The sequence below is a fragment of the Topomyia yanbarensis genome, chromosome 2 (assembly GCF_030247195.1).
Source record: "Topomyia yanbarensis strain Yona2022 chromosome 2, ASM3024719v1, whole genome shotgun sequence".
NCBI lineage: Eukaryota > Metazoa > Arthropoda > Insecta > Diptera > Culicidae > Topomyia > Topomyia yanbarensis.
In genome coordinates, this window is record NC_080671.1 from 67,817,890 (window position 1) to 67,843,002 (window position 25,113).

Sequence of the window (25,113 nt, forward strand, 5' to 3'; positions counted from 1 at the left end):
TTGATAAACATGGTTTTCATAAAACGGGCTTCAAAGTTTTTAAAAGCAAAAACATTAAATTAAAGGAAACTTACAGACACGAGATGCTAATTAGCTATACTCCGAAACTGTGCAAGAATATTTTCTGATAATAGTTCTAACAATTGAAACAAAAAAAAATCAATTTTTTAAGCTGACTGATGAGGAGATCCCTTTAATATCTTGCATCGTGTGATTGATCTACGCTATCATAAAGCTGGTTTGCGATCGAAACTCGACAAGCACCCTACCAAGATCCAGTTTTTGTATGAAAAAAGTCAATCCTCTGTTGGTATTTAGCTTTTTTTTCGAAAGTTGTCCTAGAGCTAGGTTCTCGGAAGAGCTCGCCGTCAGAAACACACACAACAATTGTAGACGAGACAGGAAATGTCGCTCACTAAAACACTGCTTAAGGCCAATTGCAGCGGGCTGTGATTCTGAATGTGATATTCATTGTACGGTTCAGATATGTGCGGGCGTAGACTTTGCGATCGCGCGTATCATCGCGAAGGGATCGAGCATTTGTACGGTAACATGTTCAATCGCGGGTGCGTTTGTATGTCACGTGTGCTAAAGTGTATGTGGCTTTGCGGGTATAAATTATTATAACCGTGTGCCTTTCGCATATTCGCGTATGTTCTTGGATGATCGCGCGCGGGCCGTGAATCTAACATTTAAATATTGGTGTACGGCTCAGATGCTAGAAGAAAGTGAGATTTTTCATATCACTCTCCCGGTCATGTCACCATGATGATATGATCTTTATTTTTTGATTGGTCCAACTGAATGTATGGACCTAGGTTGCAAGGACGGAGGGTAATGATTTCCGGACGTGACCGATTCATGAAAGCGCGAACATGGACGTTTGTAGGTTTGCGTTTGAAACTTCGTAAGTGCTAAAACGTTCACCTTATTACCGGGGTGCTATCAAGTTTGCGCGATCGCGGGCGTAGATGTGCGCTGTTGATCGCGAAGCACGGTGTATTTATTAGAACAATTTTATGCAAAAAAATTCAGCATCTCTGAAACTTCGGAATATGAAAGAATGGGCTTTCCCCTTTCATTTGAAACTAAGATCAAAATAATCCGTCGGGGGGTCCAGAGCAACTTTTTTTTTGAAGTTTTTTTTCGTAACAATATAAGTTTTACTACTGGAGATAGTTAATATTTCTGTCCCTAGATGGTGCTTTATACATTCGAACAACACTAAAAGTGAGAATTTGATAGAAAATTTAATTGTCTACAAGTTTGTTGACCACTAAAAATTGATCTGAAATCATCCGGAAAAGTTGTTTAAGATTTTAACAAAGTTATATCTAAGATAGTTTCACACGAGGCCTAGTGGTTTGGAAATATGTTTTCTCGCACTTATTATTTTACCAAAAAAAATAATTGGGTTTAGTGGCATAAAAATATTAGACGGGATTCATTATGTTGACAATTCTAATTGAACTTCTGAAAATTAGGATGTTTGACAGAGTCAGAAAACTATTTGTGCTTTTGGTTTGTAATCTTTCCCGATAGGTTCGAAGGGACTACCATTCATCGGAAGGTATTGCTTGGTTACAAGGGTTTGCTTACATTTATGTTTTGTTACACGGGTGTTTTAGAAAGGACCATACATCGTATAATTTAGGTTATGATCGCTTAAGTCAGCTGTTATAATTCCGTTCAAGACGAAATGTTGGGACACATCGTTTCTAGTTTAACGCAAACTATAGCAGTAACTGTCCAAATTAGTGGCTAGTGTGAAATGATTTATTCAAATTTTCTCCGCAAAGCATATTGTGGCAGTTGGATTTTACGGCCATTTCCTATCAATTATGCGAGATATCGTTACTAAATTGATCCTAGATTATGCGATATGTATTACTTTTGAAAACAAAATATGATTTGAGAACAACAATAACCTTATATACATAGAAGTCCTAGAATATATCCCAAAAAAAAAAATATCTTGATCCAAAAACTCAAAGTTTTTTGTTCACTGTTTGTCACATTGAGTTAATTTTGAAAACGGATAATAAGCGTTTTGAACCAAGTGTTGCAATGAAATCCGCGAAATATTGCAATGGTGCGTTAAATGTTTCATTGAGTTTGTTCAAATATAAAGGTTGAAGTTCAGAACAAGTCAATTTTATACGAAGATGCTAACAGAGTAGGAGATTCATGTAAGAATAGTTATCAGTCATCCCTGAAAACAATCGAAAAAATGAAGAAGATGGCATACATAATTGAAAAGGCTGTTTCTGCGGGAGGAATCACTTACCATCATGGAAAAGAATATTAATATCATACTAGTTTGGTCAACACTTATCTAAAACTTCTCATCCCAAAAATATGAATGGTGCCCTGTATCAGGGAATTATAATTTTCAGCTAAAAGATGACTTTCCAAGCTCTCAAATTTCGCTGAATTCACTATTGAACTAAACACAACTATTTGGCAAATAAAAAAAGTGCTTGTGAATTAACAAACCACTAGGTCTTCTGTGAAACTAACTTAGACTTAGAATTCGTTAAAATATTAAACTACTTTTCGGGATAATTTCAAATCGGTTTTTAGTTGGTAACAAAGTTGTAGACAATTAAATAATCTATCAGATTTTCACTTTTAGTGTTGTTCGAATGTCTAAAACACCATCTAGGGGCAGAAATATGAACTAGTTCCATTGTAAAATCTATGTTTTCAAGAAAAAAAACTTCAAAAAAAAAGTTGCTCTAGACCCCCCGACGGATTATTTTGATTTTGGTTTCAAATGAAAGGGGAAAGCCCATTCTTTCATAACCTGAAGTTTCAGAGATGCTGAATTTTTTTGCATAAAGTTGTTAAAAAAAGACACCGTGCGAAGGGCTTAAGCGTTCGTATGTTAACGTGTTTTTTGCGTGTGCTCGCGTGAATGTGACTTCGCGTGTACAAAACTCGATTTTGTAACCGGGTGACCATTCACATATTCGCGTACGTTCTTGAATGGTCACGCGGACTGATATTTAGTTTTCGATGTACAATTCACATTCTGACAAGGTGTGAGCTACCCCATATCACTAGAATTCCATGGAACGTATTGTCCAGTGGATATGAGAGCTTTCTTGTTTTTAATTGGTACAATTGAAGGCATGGATCTAGGCTGGTGGTACCGAGAATACACTTCCGGAAGTTACCGATTCATGATAGCGCGAGCGCAGGAATTTGTAGGTTCACACTTAAGACCGCATTTGAATTTTTATAAGTGCGGAGACGTTCATATTATCACCGGGATGTTATCATGTTTGCGAGATCGCGGGTGTAGTTGCCGTGGATGGTGGCGAAGGGCTCAAGCATTTGGATGTTAATGGGTTTGTGCCGCGTATGTGACTTCGCGAATCGAATTTATATTTTATAATCATGCGACGTGTATTTTAGAATTATCATGCGCGGACCGTGAATCTGATGATTAATTATTAGTGTATGGTACAGAGTGCAGAAGAGAGTCAGTTTATCACTAGAGTTCCCGGTGATGTCGTCATGGAACGTGTCTTCTAATGAATATGAACGTATTTTTTTGATTAGTCCAACTGAAGGCTGGGCTGCTAGGATCAAGGTTAGACTTCCGCACGTTTCTGTTTCATGATCGCGCGAGTGGTGGGTTAATGCTTGAGACCGCGTTTGTAGGTTTATAGGTGCTACAACGTTTACTTAACTCCCGGGGTGTTTTCATTTTGGCGCAATCGCGGGCGTAAGTATGTGTAGATGATTGCAATTGCATGGTTGCGTTTGCGTCAAGGTTTGTGTTATCGCGAAGGCCACGAGCGTTTGTACGTTTGTACCTACATGAGTATAGACAGAGTATAGTATGGCGATATAGTAATAAAAGGAATCATAACATGCCAAAGAAAGAAAAAATGCAAAGAGATTGATTAGGAGTGTATAAATTGACCGACACTATTTTGGTATACATAAGTAAAGGAAAAGTAAACTGATAGAAATACAAAAGAAACAGACTAATGAAGTAGAAGAGAAGCATACATGTAACATATTATAATCAAACTACAGTAACTCGTTTAAATACAGCAAATGTTGTTTAATAACAGTTTCATTCTGTTAGACTTTCATCATGCTATGCTGACCGAGAATGGGTGATTCAAGTCGGTAAATTAATTGTACCTTAATTTATCCAATCCGACCTTCGCGAATGAATAGAATTGAATGCACAAAATGAACACCGGAAATATTAGCCACTATTCTATCGTATACGCCAGTTCTGCATCCATTCCTGATCTAACTGTCACAATCACTCAGACGAACACATACACGACTAGTATATAACAATTGTACACTAGTGCTAAAACCACAATTATTACAACACGACAACTAACAGGTTTCTACTTATGTATTTATTAAATTAATTTAAACTTTACATTAATTGCACAGGCTAACTGTGCACGATGCCGAAGTTGACCGATAAATTGACACACAATGACCCCCACTGTGAGCCCCGTCCACTAACACTGTCATTAAACTGTGGAACAATGTCATCAAACACGCTCCACAGCAAAAGTCAATCCACGTCGACCCGCCAGCCGGTCACGCCAGCGCGCACAGGCTAGTGGTTGAGCATTAATATGGGCAGGACAAGAGAATGAAAAATCACAACACATAAAAAAGGCCTATAAACCCTCTCGGTCTCCTCGATGCACCACTATCGAGGCGTAATGAAATAACCATCTTAAAGCAATTGTCTGACAGAGGTTCTTTAGCACTGATGCACGCAATATGCTTGATGAAGTTTGCAATACCATCAAACCCCTCAATCTAGGGGAGGGTAATCCTTTGTTGGAATTTAGTTAGATACTTAATGTGTCCTCCTCAAGTACCTTCAACGTCGAACCAGAGCTTAAGGTACTTAAATGTCAAAACTTGGGCGATCATTTTACCGGTTAGCAGAAGCTAAAGTGGGTCACGCTTCGTATAAAAAAGCGACTAGCTCGAATCAGACAGAACACTTGCAGCAGCTAGCATCTTTAACGTAGCTTCGTAGTATAGCCTAACCGTAGGCGTTAAAAGATAGTCGGCGGCTATTTTATCCAAATAATAAACAGCGAGAATGTCAACAAATCGAACAATGTTTTCATAAAAAAATATTTCAACATTGTAACCTCCTAGTTTTAAAATATCCAAAATGTAAAAACAAAAGAATTTGGCACCGCCAAGCTAACGCATTTGTGCCTATCAAATAAACGAAATGAATAAAAAAACAAATCGAACAATATTGACAGCAGAAATCAGTAAAATGTTACGACTGGTTGCATTTATTAGATTGTAAGGTAGGTTTAAATTTTCGGTTTCGTCTCTTCAGTATGTGGCAGCCTATCATTTTTTTGTGTTCGTTTAGAAGTAAGCCACTTTTCACAAAGAGCATAGCAAATCACATTTCTGGAGATGTATCAAATATCAATTAAAAAGAATCAATTTTAGTAATACTTCTGCAATTCCACTGTTGAACAGACATGATATATCTACCCTCAGTTAATTAATGTGCCGTCGAAGGATACGATCGCTCCAAGAAGTGGCCATTGGGTAGATAACAACTTCAAAAATGTTTGTTTTGTTGTTTGCAGTGGTTTAATAGAAAATATCGAAGGCTTTGAAACTCAAATCCACAAAGTCAGAAAACTTCAACAGTCTACCTTCGAGCTGAGTTACTGGTTGTAAAGTGGGGATTGTTGGGGGTTTCGTTTTGTTACATAGTGCTGGGAAATCCTGCACGGATTTTAAATTTCTAAATCCAGGAGGCAGTTGCTTCGGTTCCATACCAACATTATTTGATTTTGTTTCAAATAACATGAAGATATCTTAGATCCTTTACTGGGAAGTTTAGACGAAGAAAGATTCGGCGATAACACCGTCAATCTCTACGTCTCGTGAAGGTACACATATTCAGTACTCCAGCCTGAAGAGCTGCGTTAGCTTGCTTCAGGTTAAACAAAACAACGTGAGCCAGCAATCAAATGTCGTTTTGCTGACATAGCTTCTAAATTTGTCGAATACATGGAAGTTGCCGAGCTGAATTATGTCTGTACGTTAAGGTTCATGGCAATATGAGTTATGAGCGCGTGAAACTATCCCCTACGAGACAATCTGCGTTATCGTTGGAATGAATCCTTATCGACGGCACCATCGCAGAAGAAGGCGAATGATTTACGCGCAAGGGGTTCCGGGTAATACGGAAACCACTTCATTACCACTTGTAGCGAGCGCTCTGTCCAGCGTTGATCCTTTGAAAGGGCCTGGTCCGAATTGCTTGACTCCTGTGTTTATAAAGCATTGTGCCCGAGCACTTTCTGCACCAATAAGTATTATTTTTCAGCGTTCAATCTCGGAAAATATTTTCCCAATGGCATGGAAAGAAGCTGCTATAATTCCTATTCATAAGGCTGGAGATAGGCACAATGTTGTAAACTACAGAGGAATCTCGCTGCTGAACTGTCTAGCTAAAGTTCTGGAAAAGTTTGTGTACAATACGATGTACGCTGCTTCTTCCAACATAATCGACGAACGACAACACGGATTTATGAAAAAACGCTTCGCCACTTCGAACTTGATGACGTACACGAGCTTTCTAGTTCCAGCTATAGAGAAGCGTCAACAAGTGGACGCTATATATTTTGATTTCGCAAAAGCATTCGACAAGGTACCCCACAACATTGCTGTTTTGAAGCTGGAACGACTAGGCTTTCCTGAGTGGGTTACCAGATGGCTGCATTCTTACCTCTCACAACGATCTGCCTTCGTTAGAATTGGCACTACATGCTCAAGCGCATTCGTAACGCCAACCGGTGTACCTCAAGGAAGTCACCTAGGGCCACTGATCTTTCTCTTATTCATCAACGACCTCTGCACCCGCATCAACTCTGAAAAACTGCTCTATGCTGATGATCTGAAAATCATTCGTTCAATTGCTTCAGCACTCGATTCTGCTGTGCTCCAAGACGATATAGCCAATATAGAGGAATGGTGTTTGCTGAACGGTATGCAGATCAACATTGATAAATGTAAGATGATAAGTTTCGGACGCTCGGCAAATATAAAGCGTTGCGAATATACTCTTCAAGCCTGTGTCATCGAGCGGGTGGATTCTATCCGTGACCTGGGAGTGTTATTCGACAGAAAACTTCGTTTCGCCGAACACATCACTGCAACAACAGCGAAGGCTTTTGCAACATTGGGTTTTCTAAAACGGAACGCTGTCGATTTTGTGGATTTCTTCGCACTGAAATCTTTATACTGCGCACTGGTCCGGAGCACTTTGGAGTATGCTGTACAAGTATGGGCGCCATACAACGCCGTTCAAAGTAGCCGACTGGAACGCGTTCAGAGAAGTTTTGTACGATTTGCCCTCAGAACGACCCTATCCATCTTCCGCCGTATAATAATAGATGCATGTTGCTAGATTTGCCAACGCTGGAGTCTCGCCGCACGTTCTTGCAAAGAATGTTCATTTTCGATATGTTGTCGAACAATATTGACTGTCCCGACATTCTCTCAAGGATTCATTTATTTGTTCCTCCTCGTGATATAAGGAATCGTCCGCTTCTGTAGATTCCCAGGCACCGCACTGCATATGGCCAGAACAATCCGCTAGACAGATGTTGTAGCAGATTCAACGAAACTGTTTTAGTTTATGACTTCCATACCACTATATCTAATTATAAGTTAGCAATTAGAAATTTTTATCATTGACACTAGCAAGAGTATTAAGTGTAATCTGTACGATATATCGAAGATGTGATAAATAAATAAATTAATACTGCTGAATTGATATACGAAATGATACAGACTTAATCTAAACCTATCCACAAACATTAAAAAAACTCTGGAAACAAAAACCCCGGGGTGAAAGCTTTTATGTGAAACAAAGGGTACAATGCAAAATTGGAACCAGTACCAAAAAATACCAATTCACATGCTTTTTATGAACATTCAACAGGTATTGAGTTGTACGTAATTTAAGTTGTTGTTTTTTGTCTCTAGAACCAACAGCTCGAGTAGGGTAAAGCGTTCCAAACAAACGTTGGTGTTGAAGTTGAATTTTTTTTAATCCAGGCAATTCTGGAATAATGGTGATCCCCCAAAGAATCGATTGTGTATCGCTGATACTATAGGACGCAACGAATTTATTACCAACAGTTTCATACTCGTTGAAGGTAATATCAGTATTCCACCCAGAAAATCAATATAACAAACTAAACGCTAATCAGACGTGGTCAGGGTTAATATATTCTTCGGTATGCTAATTATTACAATGTGACCGAGAAAAGTCATTTCAATTTCGTTCCTAGTCAAGTTTGAGTTCAAGCGTTTTGTCGCGATGAATCACCATGCGTAGCGTAGATAGAAGATATAAAAAGCCACCAGCGCACAATTGATGACAGAGTAGAACAATTCATTTGTCATTAGGTCAGATCGAGTACGGCATGCGCTTCGCGTTGAATGAATTTTTTTTGCTATTCGTTTGATTGCTGATTTATTGTAATCAACCTTCATTTATCGCAACACGACTGAGCACTAACCGGATTGTTCCAATTTTATTTTGTTTCAGATAGATAAATCTCACAGTTCAACCGCCACCATTCAGCACTAGGATGACGAAAGATGATGGTGACGGCGTCGTACCTGACCTGCCACGTGGTCCTCTCTGCGAGTACCGTAATCGGGCTAAATTCAACTGGAAAGAGTTCAAGAAGGTGCTGGAAGATCCAAAATTGACGCAGATAAAGGTTGGTCAACAAAACAACTTCAGTTTTCTTTACGTTTAAACAAATCCCAAATTTTAGTACAATGTATGGCGCAAACTGGAATCGGAACCGCTATTCACACCGTTGACATCAACCCTCTCAGTGGATGAACAAAAGGAGCGTGCAGCCAAACAGGTCAATCGAATCGCAGATCTAGAACTTGCTCCGGCGGAAATCTACTCCTCGGATTACAACTATCGGGTGCGATATCTGATGAGTATCAACGAAGCACTGCATGCCGTCTGTCCTAGTATGTCGGTAAAGATTGCGTTGGGTGTAGGCCTCTTTACGAATTCTCTGCTGGCCATGGGAACCGAGAGGCACTCAGCGATCTACAATGCTGCGTGGAATAGAGAGGTAAATACGACAGGAAACCATGCTTGAACAAATCAATCAGCAGCCAAATATTTTCAGATCATCACCTGCCTCGCTATCACGGAAGTTAGTCACGGTAGCAATACCAAACGGTGTCGCACAACGGCCACGCACGATCCCGAAACGCAAGAGTTTGTTATCAATACTCCCGATTTCGAAGCAGCCAAGTGCTGGGTTGGGAACCTTGGGAAAACGGCGTCAATCGCTCTACTGTTTGCCATCCTCTATACCAGCGATGGTCAGAATCACGGTCTTCAGGGTTTCTTAGTGCCAATTAGAGATCCAAAAACGTTACAGCCCTACCCGGGAGTTATCGTTGGGGATATTGGTGAAAAAATCGGTCTGAACGGGATCGACAATGGGTTCGTCATGTTCAACAACTACCGAATACCGAGGGAAAATATGTTGAATCGAATGGGGGATGTTACACCGGAAGGTGTATATGAGAGTACATTTACGGAGCCAGGAAAAATACTGGGAGCTGTGCTGGAATCGTTCTCTGCCGGTCGGCTAGGGATAATGCAGGAATCGTCTAACACACTGTCACATGCAGCCGTGATTGCAGTTCGATATGCTGCGCTGAGGAAACAATTTGGACCGGAGAAAGACGGTCCGGAACAGTCAATTATAGAGTATCAGTTACATGTAAGCAAGAGAATGAAAAAGAGTAAATCTAGAGAAAATTTTCAATAGGACGTAGGTAACAATGAGAGATTCTCTTTGGGGTCTCTCTCTTCTGTTCATTACTCGGCCATTTCAACATTTACTACTCTACTCTTTGCATAATATTCTAGTAAAAGCCGTCGGCTTTCGATATGTACTGGAAAATTAGTGCAAAGTGTTATAATGACGTCGTAATAAACGAAAGAGAAAGTAAACAAAGAGAGGCTCTCAATGTTACTTACGTCCTATTGAAAATTTTCTCTAGAAATATATTTCTGATTATGATTATTTTTTATTTTAGCAATGGAGAATTTTCCCATACCTCGCAGCGGCCTGCATTCTTAAGGTTTCGGTATTTACGCTTACCGAGATCTACCTGCAAACGGTGCAGAAATCTCAAGCAGAATCCAATGGCTTTGAGCTGCTGACCCAAATTGTGTCGGAAATTCACGCTTTGGTGTCCTCCTCGAAGCCACTCGTGACGTGGACGGCACGGGATGCTATTCAAGAATCGAGGGAAGCATGCGGTGGGCATGGTTACTTAAAGGCAGCGAATCTCGGCGAACTGAGAAATAATCACGATCCGAGCTGTACTTACGAGGGAGATAACAATGTGCTGGGACAGCAAGCATCTAACTGGCTACTTCGACAGTGGAAGGGATCGAAGGTGGAGAGCCCGGTGGGATCGGCAAATTTTATCGAGCGACGCGAGCTTATTCTGAAGAATAACTTCGAAGCAGTGCTGGCAGCGAACTGTAGGATAGATAGTTCTGAATGTAAGTACAATAGCATGGTTCTCGGTGGTGTGCAAAAGATTATTTGGTATGTTATCGACTGGGTACCCCGGTACCTCATCGAATTTAATTCCATGAAATTCCAGTGTTCTTACCCAAGCTATATATTGATATTTAGTGAAATTTTAGAACATCAACAAGCATTCCTTTGGGGAAATAATTTTGACGATACAAGGGGTATTTTTCACTTTCTGGGAACTCGAAAATTTAAAACTCCATAATTATCGAAATTTTATGCCAATTTGGACGTTTGGATGTTTTGGACTCAGGAACTGATCCACTTTTAGAAGCTGCGAAAAAGAACCGAATAAATGCTTCAGGTTGCCAGTGATCTAGATTTTGAGGTATGTTTCAGTATTTAAATACTATTTGTTAATTTCAATGGCATTCTGGCAATATGGATGCTAAAATTCTTGGAATTACATCAGCGTATTTCATAATTATGGGACGCTTTGATGGTTTGACCCCAGAACGTTAATTCCGTGGCAGGTTCCCGTGACGCGGTAGTGACAATTCCGCAATGATAAGAAACAGGCTTCTGAGACAATTCCAAGAATTTGGATATCTATATTGATAGGATTTGATTAAAATTTATAAATCGTTTCCCAGTACTGGAACACCCCTCCGGAAATCTGAATTACCGGAACCAGATACATTCGTACGCCACAAATACTAAAAGTGGACGTGTTTTTGAATTCAAATCATTCAAAATAATCCAAATCGGTCAAGAATTTCAATGGTTATGAACTATTAAGGTACAACTGAGAACTCCAAAAAAGAGCGTTCATCTTGGAAAACGAAAAAAGCTGTCTTTTCTCACGCCGTTGGAAAAATTTTCATGCAAATGAATCAATCAATGTATTTGGTATTAGGGTACCACTGATTGATCTTAGTTAAACCTCTAAATTGTGGGAACATGGGAAACCTGTCGGACTGGTAAAGGTGATCTGTTTTGGACACGTAACGGTTAAAAGTTGTCCTAATTAGCGAATACATCACTTTGTGAGTTCATTTTGGGGCCTCAAATGATCGCAAAGTTTGGGGGCGATTGATTGCTGTTTTGAGTTTATGTGGAAATTAGTATGGGAAAAATTACTCGCGTCTCTAGTCGTATAGGTCGCGGTTTTTCTTAAGTTTAATAGGCAACTGATAACAGTAACAGGCCCGGATTTTCTATAATATTATTACGAGCTCAAGATAGGATGGTTGAACTAGTTTAAACTTCATGTCCTGTACTATGAAAGTATTCTATTGAAAAATTGAACAACTAGGAAAATGTTCAAACATGAGCTATTTCGAGTAGAGCCGTCCCAGGCTCCTAAGCGACCTAATCAAGTATTTGGAAACGCTTCGTGTCCTTTTTGCACTATCATTCGTTGTTTGCTAATCGACTATATGTGGACTATAAGCGAAGGCAGTGCAGTAAGCAGAAGTCAGTCTATGGACTTTTGACAGCCATAAAAAATACATCGTGAATTATTCTAGTCAATAATTAGATTTTTGATTTTGGTTCGATCATGAGACTCGTTTTCTTAATTTTGGAGGGTTTAAATTTATTGAACAAAAGTGGCCAACTCCTTAAATATCGCTTGCCAAATAAAAAATCCTTCTTCTATACTTCTTGTTCCGTGCACTACCAGAAATGGTTAACTTAGAGGAGGCATCCATCACAATGCGGAATTGTGTTGTGATCGATTCCTTGTACATATTCCAAACTTTGTCTACGTATAGCCGAAATGAAAGTGTTTAGAGTTCTAAGGTGATTCGTGTTTGGGAACAATTTGGTTGTAAGTGAGATAAGCGTGCAGCAACCATAAATCGAGGCGTAACCATTTTTAACCCATTCATGCCCATGTTGTTTGTGGACAACAACGTTTTTAAACAGCTATAACTTTTGATTGAGACGAGATTTGCTCACAAAAACAAGTAAGGCTCATTAATGTGATTATTGCCTTTAATTTGAGTACCAACAGTTACAAGGATCAGCTCTAGAACTGAAGTTATTGCAATTAGTCTGATTGGATTCCGATGGACCAGTGCTGCCAGGGACAGTTTACGTTGACGACGGGAAATGATATTCTCATATACCTTCATTATGGTGCAATATTATTGAAAACTATTAAAACTTATCAATTTAGACTGTCGTTGGCTACATTTTCCACGTAATTGGACTATTGTAGTTATTCTAGGAGAATTGTATTGAGCATTAGAAGGTAAAAATTGACCAGCTTCTAGCACTGCCATGGAAGCACCTATCTTTATGAAAATAGGCTTTTCGTGATTCTTGACCCAACCGTTTTCGAGGAAAAAAAGTTTTGAAACCCTACATGCACTAGAAAAAAGTTAGGCATGAAAGGGTTAACTACACTCTAAAATGCTTCAACATTTTTCCAACATTTCTCATAAAATGATAAACTAATAATTTGAAAACATTTCTGGTTTTCGTGCTTGTGAATTTGTTTACAAATTCCAAACAGTCTAAATATTTTCTCGTACACTGTTTCATAAAATTCAGAATATCATTCACGAACCTCCTAATGCATCATGATCTGATTTCTTATTCATAGTATTGTGCGCTTCTCACCAACCCGGACTCTGCACTTTCAGAGTAGGAGTGATAAAACTGCTACTGAAAACTGCGAGCTGCCAAAATACATGTATTTCAAGATAGTACTTTCATAGACAGACCAGTCGAACTAACCAGTCTATGAAAAGAATTTGATAGAAGCATAGTAAGTGCGCAGTGCGGTTAGAATCCAGTTTTAGGTGCCACAAGCAATGTATTGGTTACGATTATCCATTCATGCACGAGAAAAATTCTACAAATCCATAAAATAAGTTTCCATTTTCGTGATATAGTTAATATAATATGCAAGGTTGTGCGCGGTCCTAATATTTTCAACTGTGCAATTCCACACAGCTCAAAATATTATTCATGGATACATTCTTGCTTCGTGAATTGATTATTAGCTTGTAGTATATTAAAACCAAGCTCAATTTTATGTCATCGTGAATAATTGCATGAGTTTAAAAGATATGCCCAACCATTTTCACTTTCCATTTTGATCATGGTTGAAGCTACGAAGTCCTCTTCGTTATTTTTGTTATTTGTTACTTAACTGGGTGCAATCGGGTTGTCTCAACAATTGATTTCTGCAACATGTGTGCACCAACTCTACACCTACCGTCTCACCGTTGCACTTATCAGTATGTGCGGTGCTATATGGTCACAACCTTTGACCGCGCACCCGGCTTCCCATGAGCATTATGGCGGCTCAGAGGCTGTTATTTCATGTTGCTCAGGGATACATTGCTCCTACACACATATATAAGTAATGATTTCTACTATAGTAAGGGAGTTTTTAAAAAAATAAAATGAACTGATCTGTCCGGTTGCTCCGGCTGAACTAAAATTTTATTTCTAGCTTTGTTTTACAGAGGCCTGGCTAACCTAACAAAAGTCCCTACTCAGCAAATTCTCACTCCAGACGGTTCCCACGTTGGTTGAGGTGTCCAGTTCTTATCGCTGACTAGGGTTGTGGTACCGGTAATACCGGTACCGAAAATCCCGGGAATACCGACCCATTTTTGGTACCGTAATACCGGTACTGAACAAAAACCAGTACCGGTATTTTCGGTACTATACAATTTTTTATGAGCAATATGTTAACTCTGCAGGGTGATCTGTTTCAAAATATCGGTCTGCAAGATAACGTTTAATTATATTAATTTGACTTCTAGATAAATCGCTGAGATAACACCTTTATGTGGGAATGAGGTGGGGCCATCATCATAATAATTCTAGAAGTTAAAGTTTTATTAGCGACATTCTGATTGATTTCCATTATTCACTGGGTGGCGCGTAATAAGATTATGGTCTAAGTCATGTCTGTATTTGGTTTGCTCTTAAACCTTTCTCTATAATAGAACGAACAGCGATTTAGTAGCTAACAGTTTTAGACTTGGTAAACTGCTTCAAATGGGGCGATTTGTAATTATTGGTGATAAGAAAATTTAGCAAAACTCCATAGTTTACAGGAAAGCAAAGAGCCTGGATATGCGTTAGAGAATAGTAGGCAAACGACATAAAGGTCGAAACCAATTTTCAGAAAAGCAAGAGAGGAAATGCAATTAACCTGCTCGGAATTACTGCCATTCTCGTTTTGATTTACTGCTGTTAATAGGGTTTCATACATTTACCATCTGTTCAAGTCGACGAAAGTCGCACCACTTAGCAGTTATTGATTTCAAAGTGGCCTAGATTTCAAAATAAAAGAAGGTGCCCCATACGAAAAATATCTTTTGTGAAATGAGTCTTGCCATTCCGAAGGAATTAAAAACAATAAACATGTTTTTTGATCAGCAAAAATCAATCATCTGAGAATAAGATCATCAGTTTAAGCATGCAATTTCAGTTCGAAGCTTTTTTCGAATTTTTTAAAAAAATATTCGAGTACCGGTACTTTACCGGTACTACCGGTACTGAGGGCTTCAGTACCGTAGTACCGGTTCTCGCCAAAAAGGGTCGGTACTGCGAACCCTATCGCTGACCCATGCTATGCCACATGCGCCTGCTCTAAGCGGGATAGCGACTGTTCCAGTTGTTGTTGTTGTTGGGCCAGGTGTAGCGTTCGTACCTGGGCCTCGGCTAGACTGTTCATAACTTATACATACACGAAAAAATCTGTTTATAAATTAGGAACAAAAAATCACGATTTCGTGAACTGAGCGATTACGAAAATCATGACACAGTTCCTGCAATTATGGATAATAATACTCGTATTCATGAAACTGTTTTTTTTTAAAAAAGCTACAAAAATGTACATGGCGTTACATTGCAAGTTTCAGTTGAGTTACTACCCAAGTAGTATATGTAACAACTCGAAGAAAAATTATAACCTATTTGGTTGAATAACAATTGTAGAAAAGTATTAAAGCATTTTTTCAGACCATGGTTTGTTGCTATTAGACCACAAACGAGTTTGTTGCTGCTAATCGAACCGTAAAAAGTGATTTTGTTGACTAAAAGCATCATTTTCCATTAAACAACACCGACTTTAAACGATACTTAGTAGGTGGAGCCTATTATGTTTGATAACTGTTACTTCATACTATGTTGCGTTTCGGCTTCGCCTCATCAGAAACCGACACTAACACATTGTCGGAATAGATTAGCGCCGGCTTGACGCAAATCCCTTAAAACTAAAACACACTATGTGTTTCAATCAAACGACTGATCAAACGTGATGTCCCGTTCGAGCAGAAGTTCTGTTTATGCCGATGAGACACAAGTGAAGCCGAAACTTGTCTTGGCTTAGCAGGCCTATGCGAAAGCACTATGCTATATTTCACCCTAACGAGGAAAATTTGGTAAAAACCAAAATTTCTCACTAGGGTGAAAATTTGTTGGTAAAAACCAGTCTTTGTACAGGAGGGCACAAATCCTTATTTCATACTATGTTGCGTTTCGGCTTCGCCTCATCAGAAACCGACACTAACACATTGTCGGAATAGATTAGCGCCGGCTTGCCGCAAATCCCTTAAAACTAAAACACACTATGTGTTTCAATCAAACGACTGATCAAACGTGATGTCCCGTTCGAGCAGAAGTTCTGTTTATGCCGATGAGACACAAGTGAAGCCGAAACTTGTCTTGGCTTAGCAGGCCTATGCGAAAGCACTATGCTATATTTCACCCTAACGAGGAAAATTTGGTAAAAACCAAAATTTCTCACTAGGGTGAAAATTTGTTGGTAAAAACCAGTCTTTGTACAGGAGGGCACAAATCCTTATTTCATACTATGTTGCGTTTCGGCTTCGCCTCATCAGAAACCGACACTAACACATTGTCGGAATAGATTAGCGCCGGCTTGACGCAAATCCCTTAAAACTAAAACACACTATGTGTTTCAATCAAACGACTGATCAAACGTGATGTCCCGTTCGAGCAGAAGTTCTGTTTATGCCGATGAGACACAAGTGAAGCCGAAACTTGTCTTGGCTTAGCAGGCCTATGCGAAAGCACTATGCTATATTTCACCATAACGAGGAAAATTTGGTAAAAACCAAAATTTCTCACTAGGGTGAAAATTTGTTGGTAAAAACCAGTCTTTGTACAGGAGGGCACAAATCCTTATTTCATACTATGTTGCGTTTCGGCTTCGCCTCATCAGAAACCGACACTAACACATTGTCGGAATAGATTAGCGCCGGCTTGACGCAAATCCCTTAAAACTAAAACACACTATGTGTTTCAATCAAACGACTGATCAAACGTGATGTCCCGTTCGAGCAGAAGTTCTGTTTATGCCGATGAGACACCGCCGGCGCTAATCTATTCCGACAATGTGTTAGTGTCAGTTTCTGATGAGGCGAAGCCGAAACGCAACATAGTATGAAATAAGGATTTGTGCCCTCCTGTACAAAGACTGGTTTTTACCAACAAATTTTCACCCTAGTGAGAAATTTTGGTTTTTACCAAATTTTCCTCGTTAGGGTGAAATATAGCATAGAACTGTTACTTGCAAGTAACTCAATACTATAGTGGAAAGCAGCTGTCAGCGTTTGTTCGCAATAAGTATCATATAAAGAACAAAATACTTGTAAACTTGGAAAATACTTGCCGGCACTTCAACAAAACAAATTTGCAGCAACGAGAAGGCGTCATTGATGCAACTGTTTTCGTTGTTTTTCTTCTGTCAACGAATCAGCCACAACGAGAAGGAGGCCATGATGCTTTCATAATTTTTTGCGCCAGGTTCGCATTGCATATTGCTAGGCGCAATCGAAAGGAGGGATTCCATGAGAAACCGGCCGACTACAAAGTATGACCATCGTCGATTCGAATGAAACTTTGAAGTTGTGTTCGGTTTATGAATCTCCATTATTTTCTCTAACAATTGCAATATTTTGATACAAGAGCAACTTTTCAAAAGGGCGTAAGCATTTGTACGTGCTTTAATTTAAACATTTGTTTGTTCGTTCACTGTATTTTATACAGCAAAACTTTCTGAGAACGAGTTTCAGGGGATGAATATTTATGTGCGAAAAAAATATACTCTGAAAAAAATGTGTCATTTTTCACAAAAACAAAAATTTGTGTTAAAAATTTAAATTGCAAAAAAACCTATTTTTTCTAATTTTTTATATTTTAGAAACAAAATAAGAGAAACGAAACATTTTGAATGTGATTGTATGATGGAGAACTTATCGTTCTAACAATAACTTTATACCTGTTTTTTAATTTCCTACTAATTGACACACAAAACTAATTTTTTTACAGACTATAATTCTTAGTCTTATTTTAAATCAAAATGTATTTAACAAAAATCTTCCAAAATGCGATAGTTTTCGAGATATTTGGAATTTTGTTCCAACAAAAACGTTCGTGTGATTATGCCATTTTTAAAAGTTATTCGCGTTATCTCATCATAAAATAACAAAAATCTAATGTTTATCGTTTTAAAGACATAAAAAATGTTTTCAGTGTATTTGGATCATGGAGAAGCTTTTAATAAAAAAGTTTTCCTAACAACATCTTTTGACATATTTTTATAATTCATACTATTTGCAGTAAAAAATACAATTTACTTTTTGAATATGATTTTAAACGTTATTTTAAATCAAAATGCTAATAACAAAGAATTTCTGAAATGTTGTAGTTCTCGAGATATTTCAATTTTCTTTTGTTTTCTTACGACATTTTCAGAAGTTATTCCCGTTTATCCATCAACAATAATAAGTTTTTCAAAAGACCTATAACATTTCCTGTAAATTTCTCTTTGACATTAAGATGATATTGTAAACCATTTGAAAGCTATACGAAAACAACCAAAATATGATAGAACTATTTAGTTTAATCATAAGACCCTATGGTTGAACAGTAATAAAATCAATTTCTGGCACCTACTCGTCGAGACCATTCCAAAAATATCCTTATTGACATTATAGCGAATTTCGCTAAACCGGAAGTCGCCATCTTGGATTTCAAAATGGCGTCAAAGATCAATTTCTGGCACCTACTCTTTAAGTCCATTCCGAGAATACCCATATTGTTGGTGTGCGGGCCATAAGGAGTCTTCCAGATTCGTCTCTTCCATCTTTCCGAAAGTCTTTTGCATTCAGAATATTTTTTGCAAAAACCGTGTTAATTGCGAAATCCGCGCAAAATAAAAACTGCCAAAATTCTTCTAAGTTCTTTGCATTTAAAAGGACTTAGAAATTGTTTTCAGAAAAAAGTCTAAGATTATTTTTACAAAAAACCGCGTTAATTGTGCAAAAAAAACTTCCAAAAATCTTTCGCTGAGAGTTTTTTTTACGCGGAATTTCGAATTAACGCTGTTTTTTACGCTGATTTTCCAATTAACGCGGATTTTCCAATTACCGCGGCTTTTTTACGCGGATTTTCAAATTACGCGTTTTTTACGCGTATTTTCTAATTAAAGCGGGTTTTACGCGGTACGTATCCCTCGCGTAAAAAAATAACCTGGTTGTACCATTAAAGAGGCTGGCTGGGTATGCGACGTAAAATGATTCATGATTACATATTGATCGTGATTTGGTTTACATGGTTTTGAAAATTTAAACAGTCTTGATGTTTTCTCATCAATGAAACTCGGAATATTACTCATGGATCCATTCAAGCCTCGTGAACTGGTTTATTATTCGTGATCTTGAGATTGTTTCCAAAATCATGACATACGTTCCCACTTTTATGATTTAGTTAATGAAATATACAATTTTGCGCATTTTATATTAACAATTTCATGGAGCTCAGACTATTATTCACAGATTCGTGATCTGGTTCTTTTGTGCTTTTGAATAGGTTTACAAATTTGGAAGATATTCCAAATCATTTTCACTTCCAAGCAACTTTGCTTGTGGCCTTGAACTTTTTATGTGAATTTTTTGCCAAAATTTGGAATCTTATTCAGGGATTTGTTTTCGTTCCGCAAACTTTTTCATAAAATATAAAACAGCTGCTAGCGACTAGTCCTAGGTATGGGCAGTAGATATATAAAAACTGTTAGTACTATTAGGAACTTTGTTATTCATTTGAATCACTGAACTGAATTATAAGTGCAATGTCCGAAACGAAAACGAAAACAGTGCTAAGCATTACAGAATTAGATTACAGAGTTCGTGAAATAGCACACAAAACCATAAGATAGTGATGTTCTGTTTCGTTTTTATGATCCAGCTCATATTGTCACGTTACTCTGAGTGAAAAATCCGATAGTAAACTCAAGACCAAAACATTACGATAACGTATATAGAAATTCCAAAAATCGTGACAAAGATGCTTAAATCATGACTATTAATAGCTTTACTCCATGCGAAAAAAACAAGAATGAATTCACGATAGCATGAAGAAACTTTACGAAAATCACGAGAAACATACTAAAATTAGGAACATCGTTCAATTCTCGGCTCATTCTCAGTAACCTTACTGAAAATTCGACTGTAACGCTATGAATTTTTTGCATAAACCAGTTTTATGAAAACACAAATATTTTCACGAAAACGAGGTTTATTATTTATGACTTTGGGAGCTCGGTCACGATTTTCGTGAATGGTTTATTTTACAAAATCATGATTTTTTTCAAAAATCTATGAACAGGTTTTTTTGGGCATAAAAAATATTTATCATAAGAATGATCGTAAATTTTCCCACCCAGGAAGGATTTTCTGTATTAGTAGCACTAGTCTTGCACATTGCGATAGATGGCAAAAATTCGTCACACCAATATACGCCGGAATACCGCTTTATCGTAGATACCAACAGCGTGACTTCGCCAACGCTACCGCTGTCGGTCAAAAAATTTTCTTTCGCTGCCGCATTGGCAAAAATACATCGGCACTTATATCTAAATGGAAGCAGCCATGTTGGTTTTCAAAATGGCTTCAATAATCAATTTCACTGTTTTTTGGAATCGAAAGCAAAATGGTGTCAATCATCAATTTCCGGCTTTTGCTGACCATTTTCTTACTAATGACATCCATATTGATGATGGTTTTTTGTTTGTTTTGTGGTAACTGGAAGCCGCCATTTTGGTTTTCGAAATGACATCAAATGAATCCATTTGAATCCATCCCGAACCGGTGTATGATCGAGGTTGAGGGAGCTGTAGAACCGTATGGTTGAAAAAAATGTTGCATTTTGCATAAATTTATGAATCCAGGCCGATAGTAGGCCTATACGAGGCGGGATCGCCTAGTAACTTCCCTGACTTTAACAGCACCAATAGCTTCTGTACCTTCCACATTTTGGAGAAGTTGCTATCATCTAAACACACCAGCTCCATGTTGAACATGTCCGGATATACCACAGCTGTTAGCGCCATGTTTGGTATTCCATCGCTGTTTACTACGTGACCTCAGTTTTCGCGGCATTGAGGCGTCACAGACCGTCACAATTCTTCTAGATCAGCCGTATCAACATTTTCGGTCTCAATGTCTCGTCGAAGTGCCTCAACGAAGAGCTCTTTGACTTTCAGTCGCCGATCGTCCTCCTCCGTGTCGCGGAGCCTTCATTGCACAATCGTACGTCTAACTTCACTAGAGCTTTCTGCAGAATACATCCTTTTGTGTTGGTTACTCTACTGCCCACTCCACAGCCCGCGTATTGAAGCCACCACCAATGATGAGTACCGCCTTTCGGCAGATCAACTGCTCGGTTAGCTGTAGGTGCGTAACAGCTGCACATGAAGACGCCGTTTTGTATATCTTTCTTGAGGTAACTCGAAACCTCGCTTGAACTATGATATGGCTTAACCTTTCATCCGTTTAATTCCCGACATTCTTCTTGCTTTCCGTCATTCTCTTCATCTATTACGCTATATAGATCCTCTGCGTACTTGAGCTATTTAATCGCAAGACAGCCGTGTGAGCCGTTTAATTCCCGTTTCGTGAGCCTTTTAGCTCTCAGGTGGTGAAACTACCCTAGTCCGACTGAGAGATCTCCGGTAGCGGAATTTCTCTCGGTATCGATGTCCCAGTTTTGCCACGAAACAAGTGAGCAATTTAACTCTCCGCTTCGTCGCGATCTACTCGATGTAGTCCTCGGTGATTCAATGAAATATTTCAGGGAAGGTTTGGTATCTAATCCCCTCCCCCTCCCCGCTGCTACACCACTGCTAGACCTGTTGGCTAAATCCTTTGTCCTTGAATAGCAAAGTGGGTTTCGAGATGGACGATTGTCGGCGGAGTCCTTGCGATAAATCCTGGATAAATTCCGGGAAGGCAATTTGAGAATTCACCATCTGTTTGTGGATTAAAATAGCGTACGATTCAGTGAAACAAAACGGATTGTGGTGGATAATACTCCGACAAATATGTTTAACTGATTCGTTTGGGGCTGGGGTAATGTCTAGGACTTAACCGGAGTGTAGTGACTACTCGTTTGACTTGTAATTCAAATCGAATGATACTCAATTAAATATGTGGGAATGTTTCAAGTTATTCTTTATAATAATTATGGTGGTTCTGAAAAGAACCTTTGTTATTGGCGTCTGCGTTGATAGGGGATGCGCTGGATACTAAGCTTGTTGAGACATTCATTCATGAAATGAACAAATTTCATATTTTCTTGCTTTGATATATCAATGTTAAAATCTCTCGATACAACCATCGGAATCTTATTTTTAGCGTACAGAAATGAATCACGCCTAGTGAAAAACTAGGGGCGGGTAATGTCTGGGACAAAACCGCGATGATCATATTCTTAAAAATCTGCTTGTATCTCGTTCAAATCGCTATATTTTACGCATTAAGTTGATTCACCGGGCTCAGTGAAATTTTCCTGGGGATCCCGTTCGGTTATCGACCGAGTTCTCCGCATTGAATACAGGTCAATAATTTCATATGATTTCAACAAGCAGACAATGTACTTGTATGACAGGTGGGAGTGTTTTGAAGTGGTTTTAGTGGAGGTAACAACATAAAATCGTCTATTGGACATTTTACAATGATTCTCCTTAACCCCGCAAAACCACGGGGTTGGCAGCAGAGGGTTAAGTTGTTTGGAAGAGATGACAGCTATTATATGATAGCTAAAAATATGAAATTGTTCTATAAATTGCAAAGTTATTGCCGTGTTAACCTGAAAATTTGTCATTTCATTCATATAGGAACAATCATTGAAATTATGTCAATTTAAGCTTTGCAAGATTTGAAATAACTTCGAAGTGTGATCACGACACCCCTGTTATGTCATATACATTACCAACCCATCTTTTCCATTATGCATTCGTCCTAATAAGGACGGTTTGTAGATAACTATGGTGATACAAGACGAGAATCTTTTGAAACGATTCAAACCTTGCCGACAATTAGATTTCTTCTGCGTACACACATACGAACATTCCCCTTTCGCAGCTCATACCGCTTTGCATCGAGGCGTTCCTATTTATTAACTTTTCGGAGCAGATGGAAGGCCATCCTTTTGTGCGATAAATGAAAATATTTTCATTCTTTTTGGTGTAGCTTTCGCTTAGTGGTAGAGTTGCCACATTCACTGATTTTCTTGGAAGGATTTGCAAAAACCTTCGGGTTTGTAGATTAATTTGATTTTTTTTTCCTTTTTTATTTCGACTATGTTAGTCACATTTTCTTTTTTACATTTTAACGACAACAGCAGCAATCATCATTTAGATTGATGCTTATCGTCGACAGGTTTTCAGTGGTGATCTTGCGTGGCTTAATTTTTGTCGGTTATCACGGTAAAGATAGACACGTCTACCTTTATCAGGACACATGTTAGTGAACTCGAGTGATTCGTAGTTATTCTGCCTAAGCTCGACCCTCATTAACAGAAGACAAAGATTAAGCCCGTACGATATTAAGCTTGTTCTAATGACCCTGCTACTTCTAGTTTTCCGATCTGTTTACTTCACATCCTTGCTCTCACTTGAGTACTATGGCTCTAAGCTTCATAACTTTCCCTACCCAGTAATCTCTAGCTAATTGAATGTCGTTAAAATGTAAAAAAATAATTTGAAAAATATTTTCCTATGATTCACTGGTAAAAGTACAGAATTAACAAGCGAAAACTTAATACTAGTTAATAAAAGAAACTTTCTAATTAAATTCTTTTTCCATTTTGCATTCGTCCCAATAAGGACGGTTTGTAGATAACTACGGTGATACAATACGAAAATCTTTTGAAATGATTCAACCCTTGCCGACGATTTGTTGCTACTGCGTACACACATACGAACATTTCCCTTTCGAAGCTCATACCGAATGAGCACGCTTTGCATCAAGCGAATCCCTTTTATAAACTTTTCGGTGCTGATGGAAGGCCATCCTTTTGTGCGATAAATGAAAATATTTTCATCATTCGTTTTGGTGTAGCTTTCGCTTAGTGGCAGAGTTGGCACATTCACTGATTTTCGTTCTCGTGCCGTGCATGAGCCTTTCTTTTCCGTCCGGCTTCTAATGGCATAACCAAAACGAATATGCCTGCTTTCCCCCACCAACTACTTTCGTCAAGAAACCCAATACGAATAATCATAGGAACAAACATGTAGTGGACCTATATTTAAAACTTTTCATCATTTTATTGTTCGGTTGATGCACCATATTGACGGCTCTGTGCGGGATGGGCTGAAAATTTTCACGTTTCCGAGGCGTTTTCGAAAGATTTTTCAAAACACTATTTTTCCATTGATAATGAATGTTCTACATATACAACATTGGTACAAATATTTTCGACAAAATGCCGAAGAAATTGATTAAATCCATTCAGTACAACAAAAGATGTAAGCGTTCAAAACCTTACATCATTTTTCTTCCGAAATTTTGAAAAGGGGCCCCTATATTGAAAAGTAAGTCGTTAGTCACGACAAAATAGCCGGAGAGATATCTGGCGCGTTCGTGACTTTAGATAGATTGAAGCAGAATGATGCACTTTCTAATTTATTGTTCAACATAGTGCTTGAAGGTGCGATACGAGATCTTACATACTTCCTTGGCGACGACATTGTTGGCGTGGGTCGCAGAACATTAGAAGAATCGTTTGTGTCCTTTTAGAAGGAAGGCTGCGATTGTAAACTTAGGCACGATAAATCACGATAGCTGGTAGAAGGTAGTCCGAACGATGTTAGTTCCGAGGTATAAATATATAGGGAACGGTTTGAGGTAGTCGACGAACTAATATATTTAAATTATCGAATAAATTATTGATTACTCGTCACTCTGCTTACCAGATACCCTCGAGTTTGTAGTATCACCCGACTTAAATGCTTTTTTTTTCTTACCTTTCTTTCCAGTTATAACTCAGTGCTACGAATGGCTGATGTGCTGGCTTTTACATTCAACCAACGAGCAATTTGAACGTGTAGAAAGGAACGATGCCGACCGATTCAAGGCAAGAAACGATTCACAGGTGTACCGCGCGAGAGATCTGAGTCGGGCGTACGCAGAGTATAACGCCTTGGAAAGCTTCAGGTATGTGTCCTCTTCGAAATATCTTGGCAAGAATTTATAAC

The 25,113-nt window shown here is 38.5% G+C and overlaps 1 protein-coding gene across 9 annotated transcripts in view; it reads left to right on the forward strand.

Annotated features, from left to right (window-relative positions):
• Positions 1-25,113, forward strand: part of LOC131678295 (peroxisomal acyl-coenzyme A oxidase 3) — a 58,634-nt gene that overhangs the window by 32,326 nt on the left and 1,195 nt on the right. For 4 of the 9 annotated variants that reach the window (XM_058958342.1, XM_058958340.1, XM_058958341.1 and 1 more), the window contains exons 2-6: positions 8,597-8,774; positions 8,832-9,149; positions 9,207-9,812; positions 10,132-10,606; positions 24,895-25,072. In XM_058958342.1, the coding sequence (XP_058814325.1) occupies positions 8,640-8,774; positions 8,832-9,149; positions 9,207-9,812; positions 10,132-10,606; positions 24,895-25,072 (1,712 nt within the window). In that variant the 5' untranslated portion in view covers positions 8,597-8,639. Of the gene's footprint in view, positions 1-8,438; positions 8,527-8,596; positions 8,775-8,831; positions 9,150-9,206; positions 9,813-10,131; positions 10,607-24,894; positions 25,073-25,113 lie in introns of those variants that run through there. The other 5 variants (XM_058958347.1, XM_058958346.1, XM_058958344.1 and 2 more) reach the window with 2 other exon arrangements.